This window comes from Saimiri boliviensis, chromosome 4, assembly GCF_048565385.1.
Source record: "Saimiri boliviensis isolate mSaiBol1 chromosome 4, mSaiBol1.pri, whole genome shotgun sequence".
In the NCBI taxonomy this organism is placed as follows: domain Eukaryota; kingdom Metazoa; phylum Chordata; class Mammalia; order Primates; family Cebidae; genus Saimiri; species Saimiri boliviensis.
In genome coordinates, this window is record NC_133452.1 from 114,836,808 (window position 1) to 114,852,733 (window position 15,926).

General features: G+C 33.4%; 1 protein-coding gene across 50 annotated transcripts in view; it reads right to left on the reverse strand.

Moving 5' to 3' along the window:
- The window catches only part of RIMS1 (regulating synaptic membrane exocytosis 1), a 521,656-nt gene that overhangs the window by 69,278 nt on the left and 436,452 nt on the right, over positions 1-15,926 (reverse strand). For 31 of the 50 annotated variants that reach the window (XM_074398056.1, XM_074398055.1, XM_074398054.1 and 28 more), the window contains one exon: positions 7,023-7,258. The exons of 11 other annotated variants lie outside the window; for them this stretch is intronic. In XM_074398056.1, the coding sequence (XP_074254157.1) occupies positions 7,023-7,258 (236 nt within the window). The remainder of the gene's footprint in view (positions 1-7,022; positions 7,259-15,926) is intronic. 8 more of the 50 variants (XM_074398057.1, XM_074398065.1, XM_074398064.1 and 5 more) reach the window with 2 other exon arrangements.

Sequence of the window (15,926 nt, forward strand, 5' to 3'; positions counted from 1 at the left end):
GCCTAACTCAAAATTTATAGTTCAGAGCAAGGAAAAGAACAAACATAGACCAGTTGGAGTATGTTTGAAAATACTAATCCTTATTAGGTCATCTCTTCAGAATATGAGTTACTATAGTTGAATTGAATCTGTATTAACAGTAGTGAATTCCTAAGCCAGACAGCAACAGTAAATAAAAGAACCCATGCTTACATTCATTTGATAGTTTTGCAGACTTGAGAATCATTTCTGGCACCATGATTTTGTGTTCAGGAAACAAAGAACATGAAACGTTATGTTCTTCAGAATGTTTTTCCTGTGCCATTAAATGAATCAAGTAAAAGAGGCAATAAGGCATGAATAAGGAATTTAGATTTCAGCAAGATTTTGATCCACAGTAGCTTTCAGTTTCTGAAACTTTCAAAGGGCCTATATTGTTTGTAAGAATTTTTGGCTTATATTGTTAATAATCAGCAGAGCCAAGAAAACATTTTTTAGAATGTTCAAAGACACTACCTTAGCCTTCCTCCCTGCAGCTATAATGTTATTTTTCTAAGAGAAAAAGCACAGAGTTTTCACAAAGCCACACCACACTTGAAATACAGAGAATATTTTGATAAACAGTACTGGTTAAAAGGAGAAAAATAAGTCCTAGGGCAAATGTCATCCATTTTCCCAAGGTAAATAAAGTATGCTCTCCAGGAAGGTGCTCATTTGATTTACTTCAGGACTTGCTTTACCGGTGTGACTTTTGGGTAATAAAACTGGAAAAAATTAACAGGAGGAGATTTAATATTTTACACATTTATTGGCATAAGTATTGTCTAAGGACGATAGGAATTTAAAAATAATCCCTTGAACTCACTGGAAATTAGCATATTCAAGCACTATCCCTTTAGTGTGAGTTAGTTATATCAGTGTATATTATTCATTTCTTGACAGTAGAACAACGGAAGTTTTGTTAGTTTACATAGCTGATTTCATCTTGAGAAGTTAGCAATATGCCTTGGAAATTCATAAACATTTATTAACCTGTTTTGAAATCTAATATCTATAAGTCTACCTAAAACGTCTTAGAATACTTATTGCCTGTATAATCTTGTAGAATAATGAACTCTATATAGTTTTGTACTCCACTATGGACCTCCTGAGTGCTTCATTCCCTTGATTACAATGAAGTAATTATTTAATTTTATAGAAATAAATTGCCAAAGCAAAAAAAAAAAAAGCCGTTCAGAACCATATTAAGAAAAAGAATGAGCCAGATGTGGTGGCTCATGCCAGTAATTCCAGGACTTTGGGAGGCTGAGGCAGGAAGATCACTTGAGGACAGGAGTTCAAGACCATGAAAAAAAAGAAAAGAAAAGGAATAAGATTTTCTCATTTCCTTGTAACGACACAATATTAATACATACGAATGAGAGAGCAAAGCTTCAATTTTCTCCAATAAGAATAATAATATGCATGCTAGAAAGGGTCAAACTAAACAGTAATGGCAGCCCAAGACAGGCAAATCTCTAAAATGAGTGCAGTAATCTAGACTTAACTATATATTTAAAGAAAGTGGCAATATATTCTCAAAGAATCTTATGGTGATTTCAGACACCTTGGCAAGGACACTGGAGGTGCATAAAGGAAGGGGATGACAGTCTTGAAAGACAAAAGAACAGCTAATGTGAACCAGATACTTGCAAGGGTGGCCTTGACCTCTAATAAATATATTTTAAAGTTACTTTCCAGATGACTTGCATCATCCAAATTTAGCTGGATCAGTAGTATTATATTCATATCAATTAATTTCTTACAACATTGCTCACCCTGTATCCTCACTCTCCTCATTTGCTGATGCCTCATTTGCACTGAGAAGATCAAGAAGTCTCTGACTCAAGCTCCTTCAGCTTTCAATATTCCCACTGCAATATTCCTTTGTATTTCAATCATTTCCTCTTTTCTGTTATACTAAGAGAAAGAATCAACCTTCTCTGTCTCCAAAAATAAACTTGTGTCCTTGAATTAGCCTCTGTCCTCTGGAACTTTGCACAATTAAAATTCTTTGTACAGTACCTTTCAATCTCTCCATCTGCAAGTGTATGTCCACATTTCACATCTGAAAATGATCAGATTCCTTTGTTCTGAGACATGCATGTGTGCACGCACACACACACACACACAGACAGACAGACAGACAGACACACACACACACATATATACTCACACCCCTCTTTTTCCTACTACTCCCTCAATTACAGAATCTGGTACATAAAAAGTACTTAATAAATATTTTCTTAGAATCAAGAAAAAAGGACTGCTACATTTGATCTCTTTCCTTCCTAATGCGAAGCTTCCTGAAGATAAGACTTGCCTCTGTTTATGCATCTTGCCAGCCCCAGCACCATTCCTGTGAACAGACTTTAGGGATGGTGGAGGCAGCCTCTCTCTAAGACACCGTAGACCTTCTAGCCTTATTCCCTTGGGGTCCCACCCAGAATATCTTCTGTTCTAGCCTTTCCCACCTATGACAATAACTGTGTCTCAAATCTAATTGTGGAGGGGAATTAAAATGGAGATGAGTAAGATGATGCTTAGAGCGAGAGAGCTGAAATGAATGACAAAATGGAGAGTGATGGGCAGCAAGTTGACAATGAAGTCAGAGAGCTCTATTTAGGAATTCAGTCAAACTGTAAAAATAATGGGGGACAACATATAGAGTTAGAGGGTCTTGAACAGGGTCTTGAAGGAAAGGATCTGCGCAGGGGAGAAATAAACTCTGATAGTAGAAAAATATTGGAAAGGTACAGAATACCTGTTACTAAAGAAACATAGAAGTGATTTTTAACACATTCATAATACGTCATAATTGACAACTGTTTGAAAATTGTAAGAATCCTGCAATATTTTCCATAATTAGACTATAACATCAACATTTTCAATAATTATAGAAAAGATATTACTCTAACAAAGTAGTCTCAGCTGTTAATGATGTAATAAATAATTTTACTAAATGGTTAGAACAAATCATCTACCAATGCTTCATGTGTCCTCATCCTGGGGACTTAGATCCTTGACTAATTTGTCTCCCCACTACCTTTGATAACATACATGAATGGAACTAGATTTTATTATTTCTGGCATTTTACTTTATGTTTTTTCATTTGTTCTTTGGTTCATGTATTTCAGGCATGAATGATATCCTTTCAGTATAAATGATACTTCTATTTTTAAAATACCCACTGTGCCTGGTATAGCACTGCAGATAAAGTTACCCAAGAGTACAAGTTAAAGTAAATTGAGTAATTTCTAGTTTATAAGGCTGATATTTTACATTTATAAATGTTTTCTTCATAAAAACTAAAAGTTCTATTAGAAATCGTAGTCGCAGTTATATGGGACTTACTTGATTTGAGATCTGTCCTGAGATGACCTTACTCTTATACTGAGGAGTGATATCCATGGGAATAAGAGAAATGTTTCATACAGTTTTAGGCGCCACACAGATTTCTATTCCATATCCCAGGAAACTAAGCACCATTTTCAACATTTAATCAATGTACTGTTTCATCTGTTGTGGAAAGACCTTCCTTGTGTACTCATCTTGATTTATTTATGCTTTTATGCTCAGGCTTTACCTCTTCAAGAAAGCCTCTCAGAATGAGTCGTCCTTTCCTGTGTCTCCATTCTACCACTCTGATACTTTTATTTAATATAATTGCCTTTTCTAAACTGTAAATGCCTTTTCTGAGATGAAACATTTATATATGATTTGCTCTATGATACTGTGATATCCCTGATAGCAGGAACAATTCGCCATTATTCCTTTATCCCAGCTCTTAACTCAGGGTTTGGTATGATGCTTAGCATGTACTAACCACATAGATGTTCAATAAATGCTTGAACTTATTTCAAACTCTCAAATATGCTCGTGCTCACTTTTCTCTCTCTCTCTCTCTCTTTTTTTGCAGAAGGGTTAAAAGCATGGGCTTTGGTGCCAGGTACCCTGGGTTTAAATTTAGGCCCAATTAGTTATGAGACCTTGGGCAAATTATCTAATCTCTCTTAGGGTCTTCAGCTTTAAAATGGGAAAAATAACATTTCATCAGTGTCTTGTGACCAATGAAGGAGCGAAATTGTATACCCTCACACAAACATAACTTAAGAGAGCATGGAAAAAGCTCTAGAAATGTAGATATATTACTTTTATCCACTTAGATATATGAATACTTATTATTCTTATGATACTTATAATAATTTCAAAACTGTATTTAGAAATGACTTTGCACAGACTTGTAGAAATTTCCCAATAATGCCTTCATTTTTTTTTTGTTTGTAGAAAGTGATTTATTTAAAGAGAGAAACAGGAGAAGGAAAGAGAAAGAAACAGTTAACTCTCACACTGAGTGAGCGAATCCAGAAAGATGGAATCCAGGAGAGGAAAGCAGCTTCCACACTGAGTGGAAGGGAATAGAGAAAGAGATGGAGTTTAGGAGGGGAAGAAAGGCTTCCACGAGAGAGTGTGGAAGGAATGCCTTCATTTTTAAGTGAATAGAAGATGTAGGATATTATAGGGAGTATTATACAGTTAGCATATGTGTGAGGGGACAATTCCTTATATTACATAGACTAGGCCACTAAAACCAACACAGATTAAAATCTTCACATTTTAAAACCCAACTTGTAGTTTAGCATCTAGAGATTCATTCTATTCCAAAATATTTCTGGATCAGGGACACTTTCTTAAAATGTACCTTTCTAGCTACTTTATACCCTTTCTATCTATATTGAAAGTAAGGGCTGAAAATTGAGAGAATCTGAACTTGTTTAAAGAGAGACATCTAAGAGGGGCTTTCTTATAAGAGATTAAAATTAAGGAATATTTCATAGAAGAAAAGAAATCCAGATCTCATGGTCAATGCAGAAGCTGAAGCAATAAAAACTAAAATTTCTTATAATAATTAATTCTGAATTTTGTTATCTCTCTGTATGAGAGATGAAATATAATTACATTAATGGGGAAAATCACTAGTGGAAGTCATAAGAAAGAGAAATATGCTAAAACAAAGAGGGGTGATAATTGAGGGTTATCAACATTTGTTAATTGATTTAGAAAGATCAAGTAGGTTGAAACCTAAGGAGAGGCTATCAAATGAAAGGTTAAATTATGTACAAAGAGAAGCATAAAATTTTACACACAGAAAGTTTACAGGAGGACATCCCATTCAACCCACCATTATATCAGAAAACTGAGTCCTAGACAGAAGTCAAAGTTCATTCACTGAGTCACTTTGGAATAGAACTACATGTTTTGGTATCTTGGCTTCATAATCCAATTTCCCTTTTGCACATGTACATTGTAATCTAATCTCTGAAAATAGGGTATTCCATGAAGTTATTAACAATACAACTTCTGGGAAGGAAGACATTATTTGAAGACAAGATCTGACCATAACTAGGATAAAACTTAAATGAAAAATGCAAAGAGGCTAAGTGTTTTGATGACAATAATTTGAACCCATTACCCATTATTAAAAAAATGAGCCACAAGTATAGTTTTCATGCAAAATTACTGTTGTGTTTTATAAGAAAACTGTATTCTACTCAAGTAATGAATGACAGGGAACTAACTAGCTAGAGGAGAAAACAGGATAAAGAGGGAGAAAAGAGAGAAAGAGAGACACTGGAAAGTTGAAGGAAGAAGGAAAACCAACAGTTAAACTTACAGTCTCACACACAGAAAACACTGGTTTCCTTCAAAGACATCAAAGAACGTTTCCATCTCATCTAAGTATTTTGAAGTCTGGTGGTCAAAACCTTCTCCACCACCTCATGCTATAAAGAATTACTTCAAAACCAATAATTAGGAAGTACCACCATAAAAAATTAAACAAACAACACAAACGAAAAATGCCTCTTTTACTGTAAAGGAACCTGACTCTAAAGAAAAATAATTCTCCTTCATAACAAATAGAACAGCTCATCTAATTGGAATGGCAAAGATGCAGATCTATCACAGTGATGCTAGCTATTCTAGATTCATTCTAATCCTATAATTTTAAGACATGACTCAAATTTACTATTTCAAATTTATTTGCCAATATATCCAGTAGAATGAATAATTTAAAATAGGTAGTTTCCAGAATGCTGAGTGAGACATAAAAAGTATTTTGCAAAAGCTTTTTGGTACAATTAAATTTTGTGATAAGGCTCTTGCTATTATGGAACAGAAAATGGAATGAATGTTGGTTATAACAGGAAAAACAGTTGCTGACACTTTAAATAACTTCAATATTTTACTTACCTTTAGTTTCACATAGTATTGAATGAATAATCTAATCTGTCTGACCAATTTTATATAATTTTAAGCAGTGCTTTATTATATTTTACAATATAAAAAAAGCCACTCTCGCTTTTGTACTTGCTTTTTAAATATATACCTTTAGGACATTAAGCTTTTAAGTTTATAAGTAGCAGAAAGTATCTGAAACACATATTTATATTAAAACATTATTCTTTGCATAAAACCACTGACCCATTTTTCTAAAGTAAAAATTGCTGCAGGGTTTTTACTTACATTGAAACTAAAACAAGTACAGTTCAATTATTTTATTTACACAGTACCTTGAAGAGCATATGTCAAGTTGCACAACTGACCTTCTTTTCTATAAAAAGTATAGACATAGCCAAAAATAAGTGATTGAATTATGGAACATTTTGAAAAAGAGAATCCTGTTGCTTTTCTTGCACGTAAATAAATTTGGATGTTTAATACTTCTTTGCATTTCCTTGCATATTTGCAAATACAACCTTAATTTTTTTAATTAAAAAATCTGTCCACTTTACAGATTAAAGAGTGATACCTTGTGAAGAGAGCTGCACAGAAAAAAATAAACCCATCTATTTATCAGATTTTCAGAGACAGAAAAATAAATTTTATTTTCAAAGAAGAATGAAATACATGCCACAATCTCATTATAAGCCAGAGCATGAAGATCAACTTTCATCTCTCCATCAAGGAATTGAGTTGTTTAGGCTGAAATCATAACACTCACCTGTTTGACTAAGTTGAGATGTGCTTCTACTCCTTCGAGACACTATGGCAACCACTTTGGCACTCAGGCTGGATCTCCTTTTCTTTCCACCTGCTCCAACTGTACCCACAGCTGTGTCTGACTGGCTGCCGTCATTATGCTCCAGTGTATACATCTCTCCACTCACACTGGTGCTCTTCATCATGGCTCTTCCTGAAGTCCCCATCCGTCTGCCTTGCATTTTGGGGGTAAATGAACTATATTTACAAAGTAAAAACATACATGCATCCATAAATTACAGGTCAGCATAACTGAAATTCTAAATCTAATTTATTTTGAAATAATCCAGACACATTTTTAGGGGGAAAATAAGTGGTTCCACAGATACAAATACTTTAGTATCACATCACCACCCACAAAATATTTATTACTAGACATGGCTTAAGACAATGCCTTTTCAACATGGAATAATTTATAAACTTTTTAAAGATTATAAAAATAAATGGAACCAATGCCATGCCTGGGGAGATGAATGTTACTGACCAACTTTGTAAACAGTACAGTTACTATGTTACCAGAGAAAAACTAAAATATTTCAATTATTAAGAAAAGTTCATATACATTCCAGACAGAAAAATGTTTTTTTAGAAATGTATACTCTTTAAATTTGCCATATAACAAGGTTTAAGAAATGAAAAGAGTATCTGTTCTAATTTCCCTTTGGGATTCTAACTAACACATAACAATGAGTCTAAGACTGCTAAGAAAGCAAAAACAAACAAACAAAAAGAAACAAAAAAAGACTTGCTTTTGGATTAAGTTTTCCCTCATTCTTCCTTGTCCCCTCATGCTCCATTTCCTCCATACAAACTTCTTCACCTCATTTTCTTCTTTCAGTGCCTCACATTTGTATGATGTAGGCTGATTTCTTTTTTGATTTTTCGTTTTTTTTCCCTATCAAAACTTACTTGTCTATGTTATCATCTTGTACAAGTTTATCTGAATAGATTCCTTCTCTCCCTGAAGAATATATTATTGTTAATTATTTTACGCAGCATGGAAAGTTAGCAGGGAAATACGCCTTTCTACTAGCTAAAGTAAATTATGTCTGAGAGTTGATGAGAGGGAGCATGGATGTTAGTATTCTTAAAATCTTTTAAATTACAATCCATATGCAGCTTTATTATCCATACAGTCCTTTCTGTCTAATAAAAATCAGTCTTGATACATCTAAAATGACCTTCTTAATTTTATGTTTCCTCCAAATATTTGCAAAACCTAACTTATATGACCCTTATCACCATTTTGATCTTCTTCATTTTCTACTTCTTGTTTTGAACTACAAAATACACACAAGCTGATACAGCAACTTTAACAGTGAGGATATTTAATATGTGAGTCAGAACAAATCGTAATATGATTATAAATTATAAAACAGAAAGTCTTGGGATTATGTAACAAGTTTGCTGTCATATACATGAGAGAGAAATTAGTATGAGGTCAGTTCAGAAAGGTGGGAGGGCAAGATCAGAAACGAGAGTTTACAAGCTATGGAAAAGAGACAAGACTGGTCCTTAGGATCCTTCATGAACTGTGAATTGAAAATTGAGACCTCTACTTGATGAGGACATTTTGTAATTTTTAATACTTAACTGCATTACCTGAACTGGTCCACATCAAAATTCTGATAATAATATATAATTCTTAGTCTTTCAATTTATTCCAGATTTTAATTAATTCAAAGTTTTAAAAGTCACTTGCAAATCTGGTAATTTTGCTACACATTTTATATACATTTTTTGAGACATAAATGTGAGTATTATTGTATATGATTAGTTTCAAACTGATTCCTGTGGCATTTATATTCCCAACTCCAGCAGATTTTCCTGACAAATATTACAGTCAATTTCTTCTGTGTCTTTGCCAACATATTTGAATGCATTATCTAAATATGCCACCCATCCTTAAGGCTACTCTGCTGTTTTTTTTTTTTTTTACTATTTTACTTGCAGAATTCTTCTGGGGAATCTACAGAAATGTCAGAATTTTGTCAATTTCATAGTTAAAATGTCCATGCTCAGTCAAATGCCTACGACAGAGAAAGCAGTGGTTTGTCATCACTCATCAATCTTTTTAGGACACTCTCCACAGTGGTTACTGAAAACCTCTCTTTTGATTATGTTTCTAACCTTTAAAGGAAAGTATAAATTAATTAACATGTACCCTTTTTTCTCCCCATTATTTCCATAAAGATAGAATTCTATTATAGCTTGCAATTTGCATTTTTAATATCAGTCTATAAAAAATACCACTGTGAAATTCTGGGCATTGTTCTTTAGTTTATAAAGAAGTTTAAAAGTATAGGAAAATGTCTTCTATCATATTTTATTATTAAAATTTAAGATGAGCTGGGAAGATTCAAAACTTTATTTTATGGATATCCAATCTTGGCAGTGAAATATTGTACAATTTTGACAAACAAAAGTTCTGGAAAAAATGTGTAACAAGTATTATCATTGGGAGGGGGTCAAGTTTATTAAAAATGATTGGGTGAATAAATTATGAGGTGCTTTTTGTCTCAAAAGATAAAATATTTGTCTAGCTGCTTAAAAAAATTCTTATGTGAGGACATGTATAGCTTCTTAAATAATCTATAATACTATAATTATTCAATGAGAAAACATTTAAGGTATTTTCATTTCTTCTATTTGAGGAGGCAGTTCAGAGAATCTAATAAGTCAGATTAATCCAATCAATATGAATATTGCAGCACAAATATGTCTTCTATTGCCCCATTTCTTAACTTTTATTTGTTCTGCTTCTGTTTCTTAAAAAATTATTCCTATCACTTATACATATCTGAATCCTTTAAGATGCACCTTAAGGCTTTCCGCTTAATAAAGCTTTTCAGTCTCTCTAGCTTCATGACTGTTGTCTCCTGGCCCTTTGTTTTATATTTTGTACTGGTTATATTAAAATTCTGATATTACATAACAGCATGCACCTTATGCATCACTAAAACTGCTACAGCCCTCTTCCCATTGCTGAATGAATTGATTTATGAGTAGAAAGTGAAAAAATGATCAGTATAACACATCTTTAAAAATCAAACGAAATCCCTTTCTTTTTGATCCCATCTCTTCCTCTAGACATTTTACTGAAAAATCTTAAGTAGTTATTTATATATCCTCTCCTCCTATTTTGGGGGGGAACTAATTTGAATATGGCTTTGTTCCTAACACTTCACTTAAACTGTCTTTTATCAGTTGCTAACAACTTCACACAACAAAATCTTGTTACTTACCCATCCTTGTCCTTTAACCTCTCAATATGCCGTGCATTTTTCAAAACATTTGATTCCCTTGTCTTGAAATATTTTATTCTCATGGATTTTCCAAACCTGTGTCTCACTGGCAGGACCTTGGTCCTCTTTTATCACTAAATATGGGAGTTCCTCAATGCACAACCCTTTAGCCTATATTCTTCCACAAGAAATGAACTCCACAGATGTCTCGTCTGGTCCCAAGCTTTATAAACTATCTATGTAATGCAGATCCCATTTGTTTTTCTCCACCTTGAACTCAGACCTGGACTCCAGATTTATATATCTAGTGGTCAACTGACGTATCTGCTTGGATACATCTAATAAGGCTCTCAAAGTGTTCAACCCTTCAAGAAACCTGTTCCCTCTCCAATCTTTGGTATCACATTATAGATACCCATCTATCCAACTGCTCAGAGTAAGAAAAAAATATCCAATCTTGGAAATAAGACAAACCCAGTCAACCAAACAAATTAGTTTCCTGGACACTTTTCTTGAGCATTCCCTAACGAACCCACCTAAGGGTCATTTGACTCTCTACAAAAATGTAAATTTTTTGACTTGGTATTTACTAATTATAGTCCAAGCATTATAATTATTTGCAAAGTTAGATGTTAATTTGAAAAACAAAAAAAAAAAACTGATAAAGGGCAAATGATTATATCTGGCTCTAGAGAGGATAACCAATACATCAGTTTTATTGACTTACAACACATTATCCAGTTTTGAATCTAACTTAGTAATCTAATTTCAGTATTCTATTTTTCCCCAATAACTATTTGTGTGTGTACAAAATTACAAGGGTTTCTTGTATCGTCTTTGGAAACAGCTTGCTATACTTTTGGTTTTCTCACAAATTAGTTAATTAAAGCTCCAACATTTGCTATTTTTCTGGTGATTATGTTTTGACTTTGAGAATTACGTTCTGATAGTACTGGAAGTCCCACCAAAGACACCTAAGTAATGAATTCCCTACTTAAGCCAATTAGCTGTGTTGTCCAAGCAGGCATTTCGTGGGCTCTGTAAGCCCCTGCCTTTTCCTGGCTTCTAAATTTAATATCAAGAGGCAACAACACAGTCTTCTTTCTGTTTTCTTTTTTCTGATTCTGGTTTTCTATGCGTGTTTTATTTTTGTTTTGTTTCTTTCTGGTTCTGGGTCTTGGCAAGACTGGCTCTGATTCTGCATTGCTTATGACTAATAACACATTACCAACTAGTGGAGGTGACAATAAGGAATCTATTTATGAGTGAAATCTGTCAGATGGCTGGCCAACAGATTTCAATGTATCAGGAATACATTGAAAGCTGGATGGTAGATGACAGAAAATGTAGTTTGTTAAACTTTCGGCATATATACACTTTTCTGCATGCTACTAAAAACTCACATCACTCAAGAAATATATTGTTGACAATGAAAGAAGAAAAACCCTTTAAAGTCTAGGCTTAGGTTACTATGTTAATTTTAACTCTATAGCTGACTGGTAACACTGAACATGTTAATTCTCTTTGCTAAAGAATAATCTTTCCAATTAGTGACAAAAAAACCTCTTACATTGTGTATACAAGGATAGCTGTCCAAATAGACAAATACTAGATCCCAAGGTATTTAATTTTAATTTTGTTTTAAAAAATGTTTTAATTTTCAATTTTATGGGTATATAGTAGGTGTATATATTTATGGGGTAAGTGAGATTTTTTGGGGGGGTTCTTTTTATTTTACTTTAGGTTCTGGATACATGTACAGAATGCACAGGTTTGTTACACAGGTATACATGCACCATGGTGGTTTGCTGTACCCATCAACCGATCATCTACATTAGGTATTTCTCCTAATGCTATCCCTCCCCTATCCCCACCCCGCAACAGGCCCCAGTGTGTGATGTTCCCCTCCTTGTGTCTATGTGTTCTCATTGTCCAACTCCCACTTACCAGTGAGAACATGTGGTGCTTGGTTTTTTGTTCCTGTGTTAGTCTACTGAGAATGATGGTTCCCAGCTTCATCCATGTCCCTGCAAAGGACATGAACTCACCTTTTTTATGGTTACATAGTATTCCATGGTGTATATGTGCCATAGTTTCTTTATCTAGTCTATTATTGATGGGCACTTGGGTAGGTTCCAAGACTTTATTATTGTGAGTAGTGCTGCAATAAATACACATATCCATGTGTGTTTACAGTAGAATATTTTAAATTTAATAGAGCTCCTGATCTGATTGATCTGTATAAGTAAGTACTTAGATAATTCTAGCATAGAGAATTAAAGAATCCCCAGAGAAGAAAGAAACTGAACTTATAATACTTTAAAAATGCTATCCTTTTAAGGAAAACTGCTTCTCAAAAAATTTCTAACTCAGAAGAACTTTAATAAATGAATCTAAATTCACAATCAAAGTGAATTCTTGAAGACAACAAAGTAGTCTGATAATTTTTGCTTAAGAGCAGCTTTATGAAAACCACAATGATATTCTACTTTAAATGTACTAGGATAATATAATAAAAAATAGACAATAACAATATTGACTAGAATTAGGAGAAACTGAAATCCTCAATATTGCTGATGGGGATGTAAAATGATGGAGCTGCTTCAGTAAATATGTTGGCACTTTAGTTAAATACAGGTAAACTAGAGTTACCACATGATCCAGTAATTCCATTCCCAGGTATACACTCAAGAGAATTAAAAATATATATCCACACAAACATATATGAACTATTCATATCAACATTATTTACAAAAGTCAGAAAGTAGAAACAAACCAAATGCCCATCAACTGATGAATAGATCAACAAAATGTATTAAATCCATATAATGAAATATTATCAACCATAAAAAGAAATGAATTTTGGGTACCTCATGCTGATGGAGAAAATAAAATCTGGTGTTATACCACTTTGGTCCACATTATAAATTACACATATGATTTGGTATGAAACAATTAAGCATTAAATGGAAAAGGTAATCAAGTATCTATACACATTCAGCCAAATCAAAGATGCCATCAGTATTAGGATACATCATTACTTTACGTAATTTTTTTTGGTGGCTTAAAACAACACAAATTTATTATCTTTCAGTGCTGGAAGTCAGAAGTCCTAAAATCAAGGTGTCAGCAGGGCTACATTCTGTCTGGGGGCTCTAGGTGAGAATCTGTTTCCTTGCCTTTTCTAGTTAACGTAGGCTGCCCAAATTCCTTGTCTTACGGCCCTTTCTTCTGTTGTAAAGGGAACAATGACTGGTTGAGTCTTTCTCATGTGGAATCACTATGACCTCTGCTGCCACTGTCACATCTCTGTCTTTGACTGACTCCGCTGCCTCCTTCTTTCACTTATACGCACTCTTATGACTACATTGAGCCCACTGGATAACTTTATATAAGCTCCCTACATTAAAGTCAGATAACAGCAATCTTCATTCCATCTGACATCCCAATTCCCATTTTTTTTCTGAGGATTAAGATATGGACCCCTTTGTCGGGGGCACATTGTCCTGCCTATCAGACCAAGTAACTCAGGAATGGCGGTAAGGAGTCTCTCTCTTAAGAATGAAAAATGCTGCTAATTAAACAATAACATGTCATCAATTGTAGAATATGTACTGATTGCATAGATGGTAAAATACAAACAAGGAATGTGGATAAAATCAATTAAATTATGGTGACAGACAACCAATAAATGAATTTAAACAATAATTTTTTAAAATAATAAAATAAAATTAAAATATCAGAAGCTTACATTCCCAAATATAGACTAAAAAGACTTGGTGTTACTTATAGATATACAAGTGATGGATGATGTAAGACAATCAAATCTGCACCTTCAGTTGCCACACTTTGGCTAATTATTACGATGTAAGGTGGCTGACATGACATTTTAAAAGAGGATAAAAGATACAAGTCCTAAAATACCTTTTCCTTTCAGAAACCAAGGATGTTTTCAGAAGACATAAGGGGCTATGTAAGGGCAGTTCCAACTCTTTATGACAAACTTAGCTTAAAAACAATTACAATCAATTTACATATATTCAATCCACTAAAAGAACCTAGAAATCTACCATGATTCTACTCTAAGCCTTAAGAAGGAACAAGTAGTATAAATAATAACAATGCACATAAGTTCACAATGCTGTTTACAAAAATATTAAAAGTTAACTAACAAAAATGATTTGAGCCCTACACTTACATATGGATCAGTACAAAAGTTACTAACCACAAACAGTAAATATGGACAGAAACTTGTTGATCAATATGAAGAAGCCCATCTCTAGGCATCTATCCTAATTTTCAGTGGTCATAACACAGGGACTGTTGATTAATAACCAAGGAGGCATTAAATACCTCCTAAAGGTATCTGGTGCACTTATTTTGATAATAAGAACCAGTTAGATCTGAAAAATACACTCAAGTTAGATCACTATTTATATTCAATCTCTTTAAGTAAGCTGGACCTTAAAAAGTAATGACCTCTGAGATTTTTATTAAATCTCATTCCCACATACATACATGTATTGAGTTTTATGTGAAGCTATAAGTAGTCTTCAGTGTTGCAGGCTCATGCACATTTCATTAGTTTATTCCTAGGTCTGGGATTTATTTCTAGGTATTTTATATTTCTGAGTAAATTACATTGAAGGCATTTTGTAAATTTCATTTCCTAAGGTTTGTTGCTGGTACATAAAAATAAAATTCCTTTTCATATATTGACCTTATATCCAGTTACTTTGCTAAATTCATTAATTCTAATAATTATTTTATATATATTATATATATATTTTGAATCTTCTATATGCATAATCATATAAACTGTAAACAGTGATCCATAAATTCAACCACCATTTATCATCCCCCTTTCTATATGGAATCAATTTGCTTAAATTTTGTTTGGGGTCTCTTTGTCTATTTTAATGAGAGATTTTGCCCTAATTTTTATATCTTGTAATGTCTTTACCAAATGTATCAGGGAAAGACTGGCTTCACCTAGTTTCAAAGTGTTCCTTAGGAAAAAATTGTGTAAGCAGAGTATTTATTCTTTAAATATTTGTAATTATTTATCAGGATCTACCTGAGTTAGGACATTTCTTTAGGAAAAGGCTGAAAACAATTACAGAATCACTTAAGAAACAACGTAGAATTCCTCAGATTTTTAGTTCATTCTTACGACATTTCTAGTAAGTTCTACTTTTCAGAAAATTTGTATATTTCACGTAAGCCAGGGTTGTAAAGGGCCAGATAGCAAATATTTTAGACTTTGAGGGTCATACTGATTCTGTTGCAACTACTTGACTCTGCGGCAACCACTCAATTGTTGTGGTGGGAAAACAGCTAAAGACAGTATATAAGGAAATGGGCATAGATGTGTTCCAACAAACCTTTACTCACAATAATAGGCAGTGGGCCAGATTTAGTCACAATGGCTCACTGTGATCTGAGTTGAAAAATTTACCAGCATAAGTTGTTTACAATATTGCTTATTTGTCTGTATAATATGTATTATTGTCCCTTTTCGTTCTACAATATTGGTCATATTTAGTCCATTTACTTTTGATGCAATTATTAATATAAATGTAGTTAAGTCCACTTGCTGTTTATTTGTAGTCATATCTGTT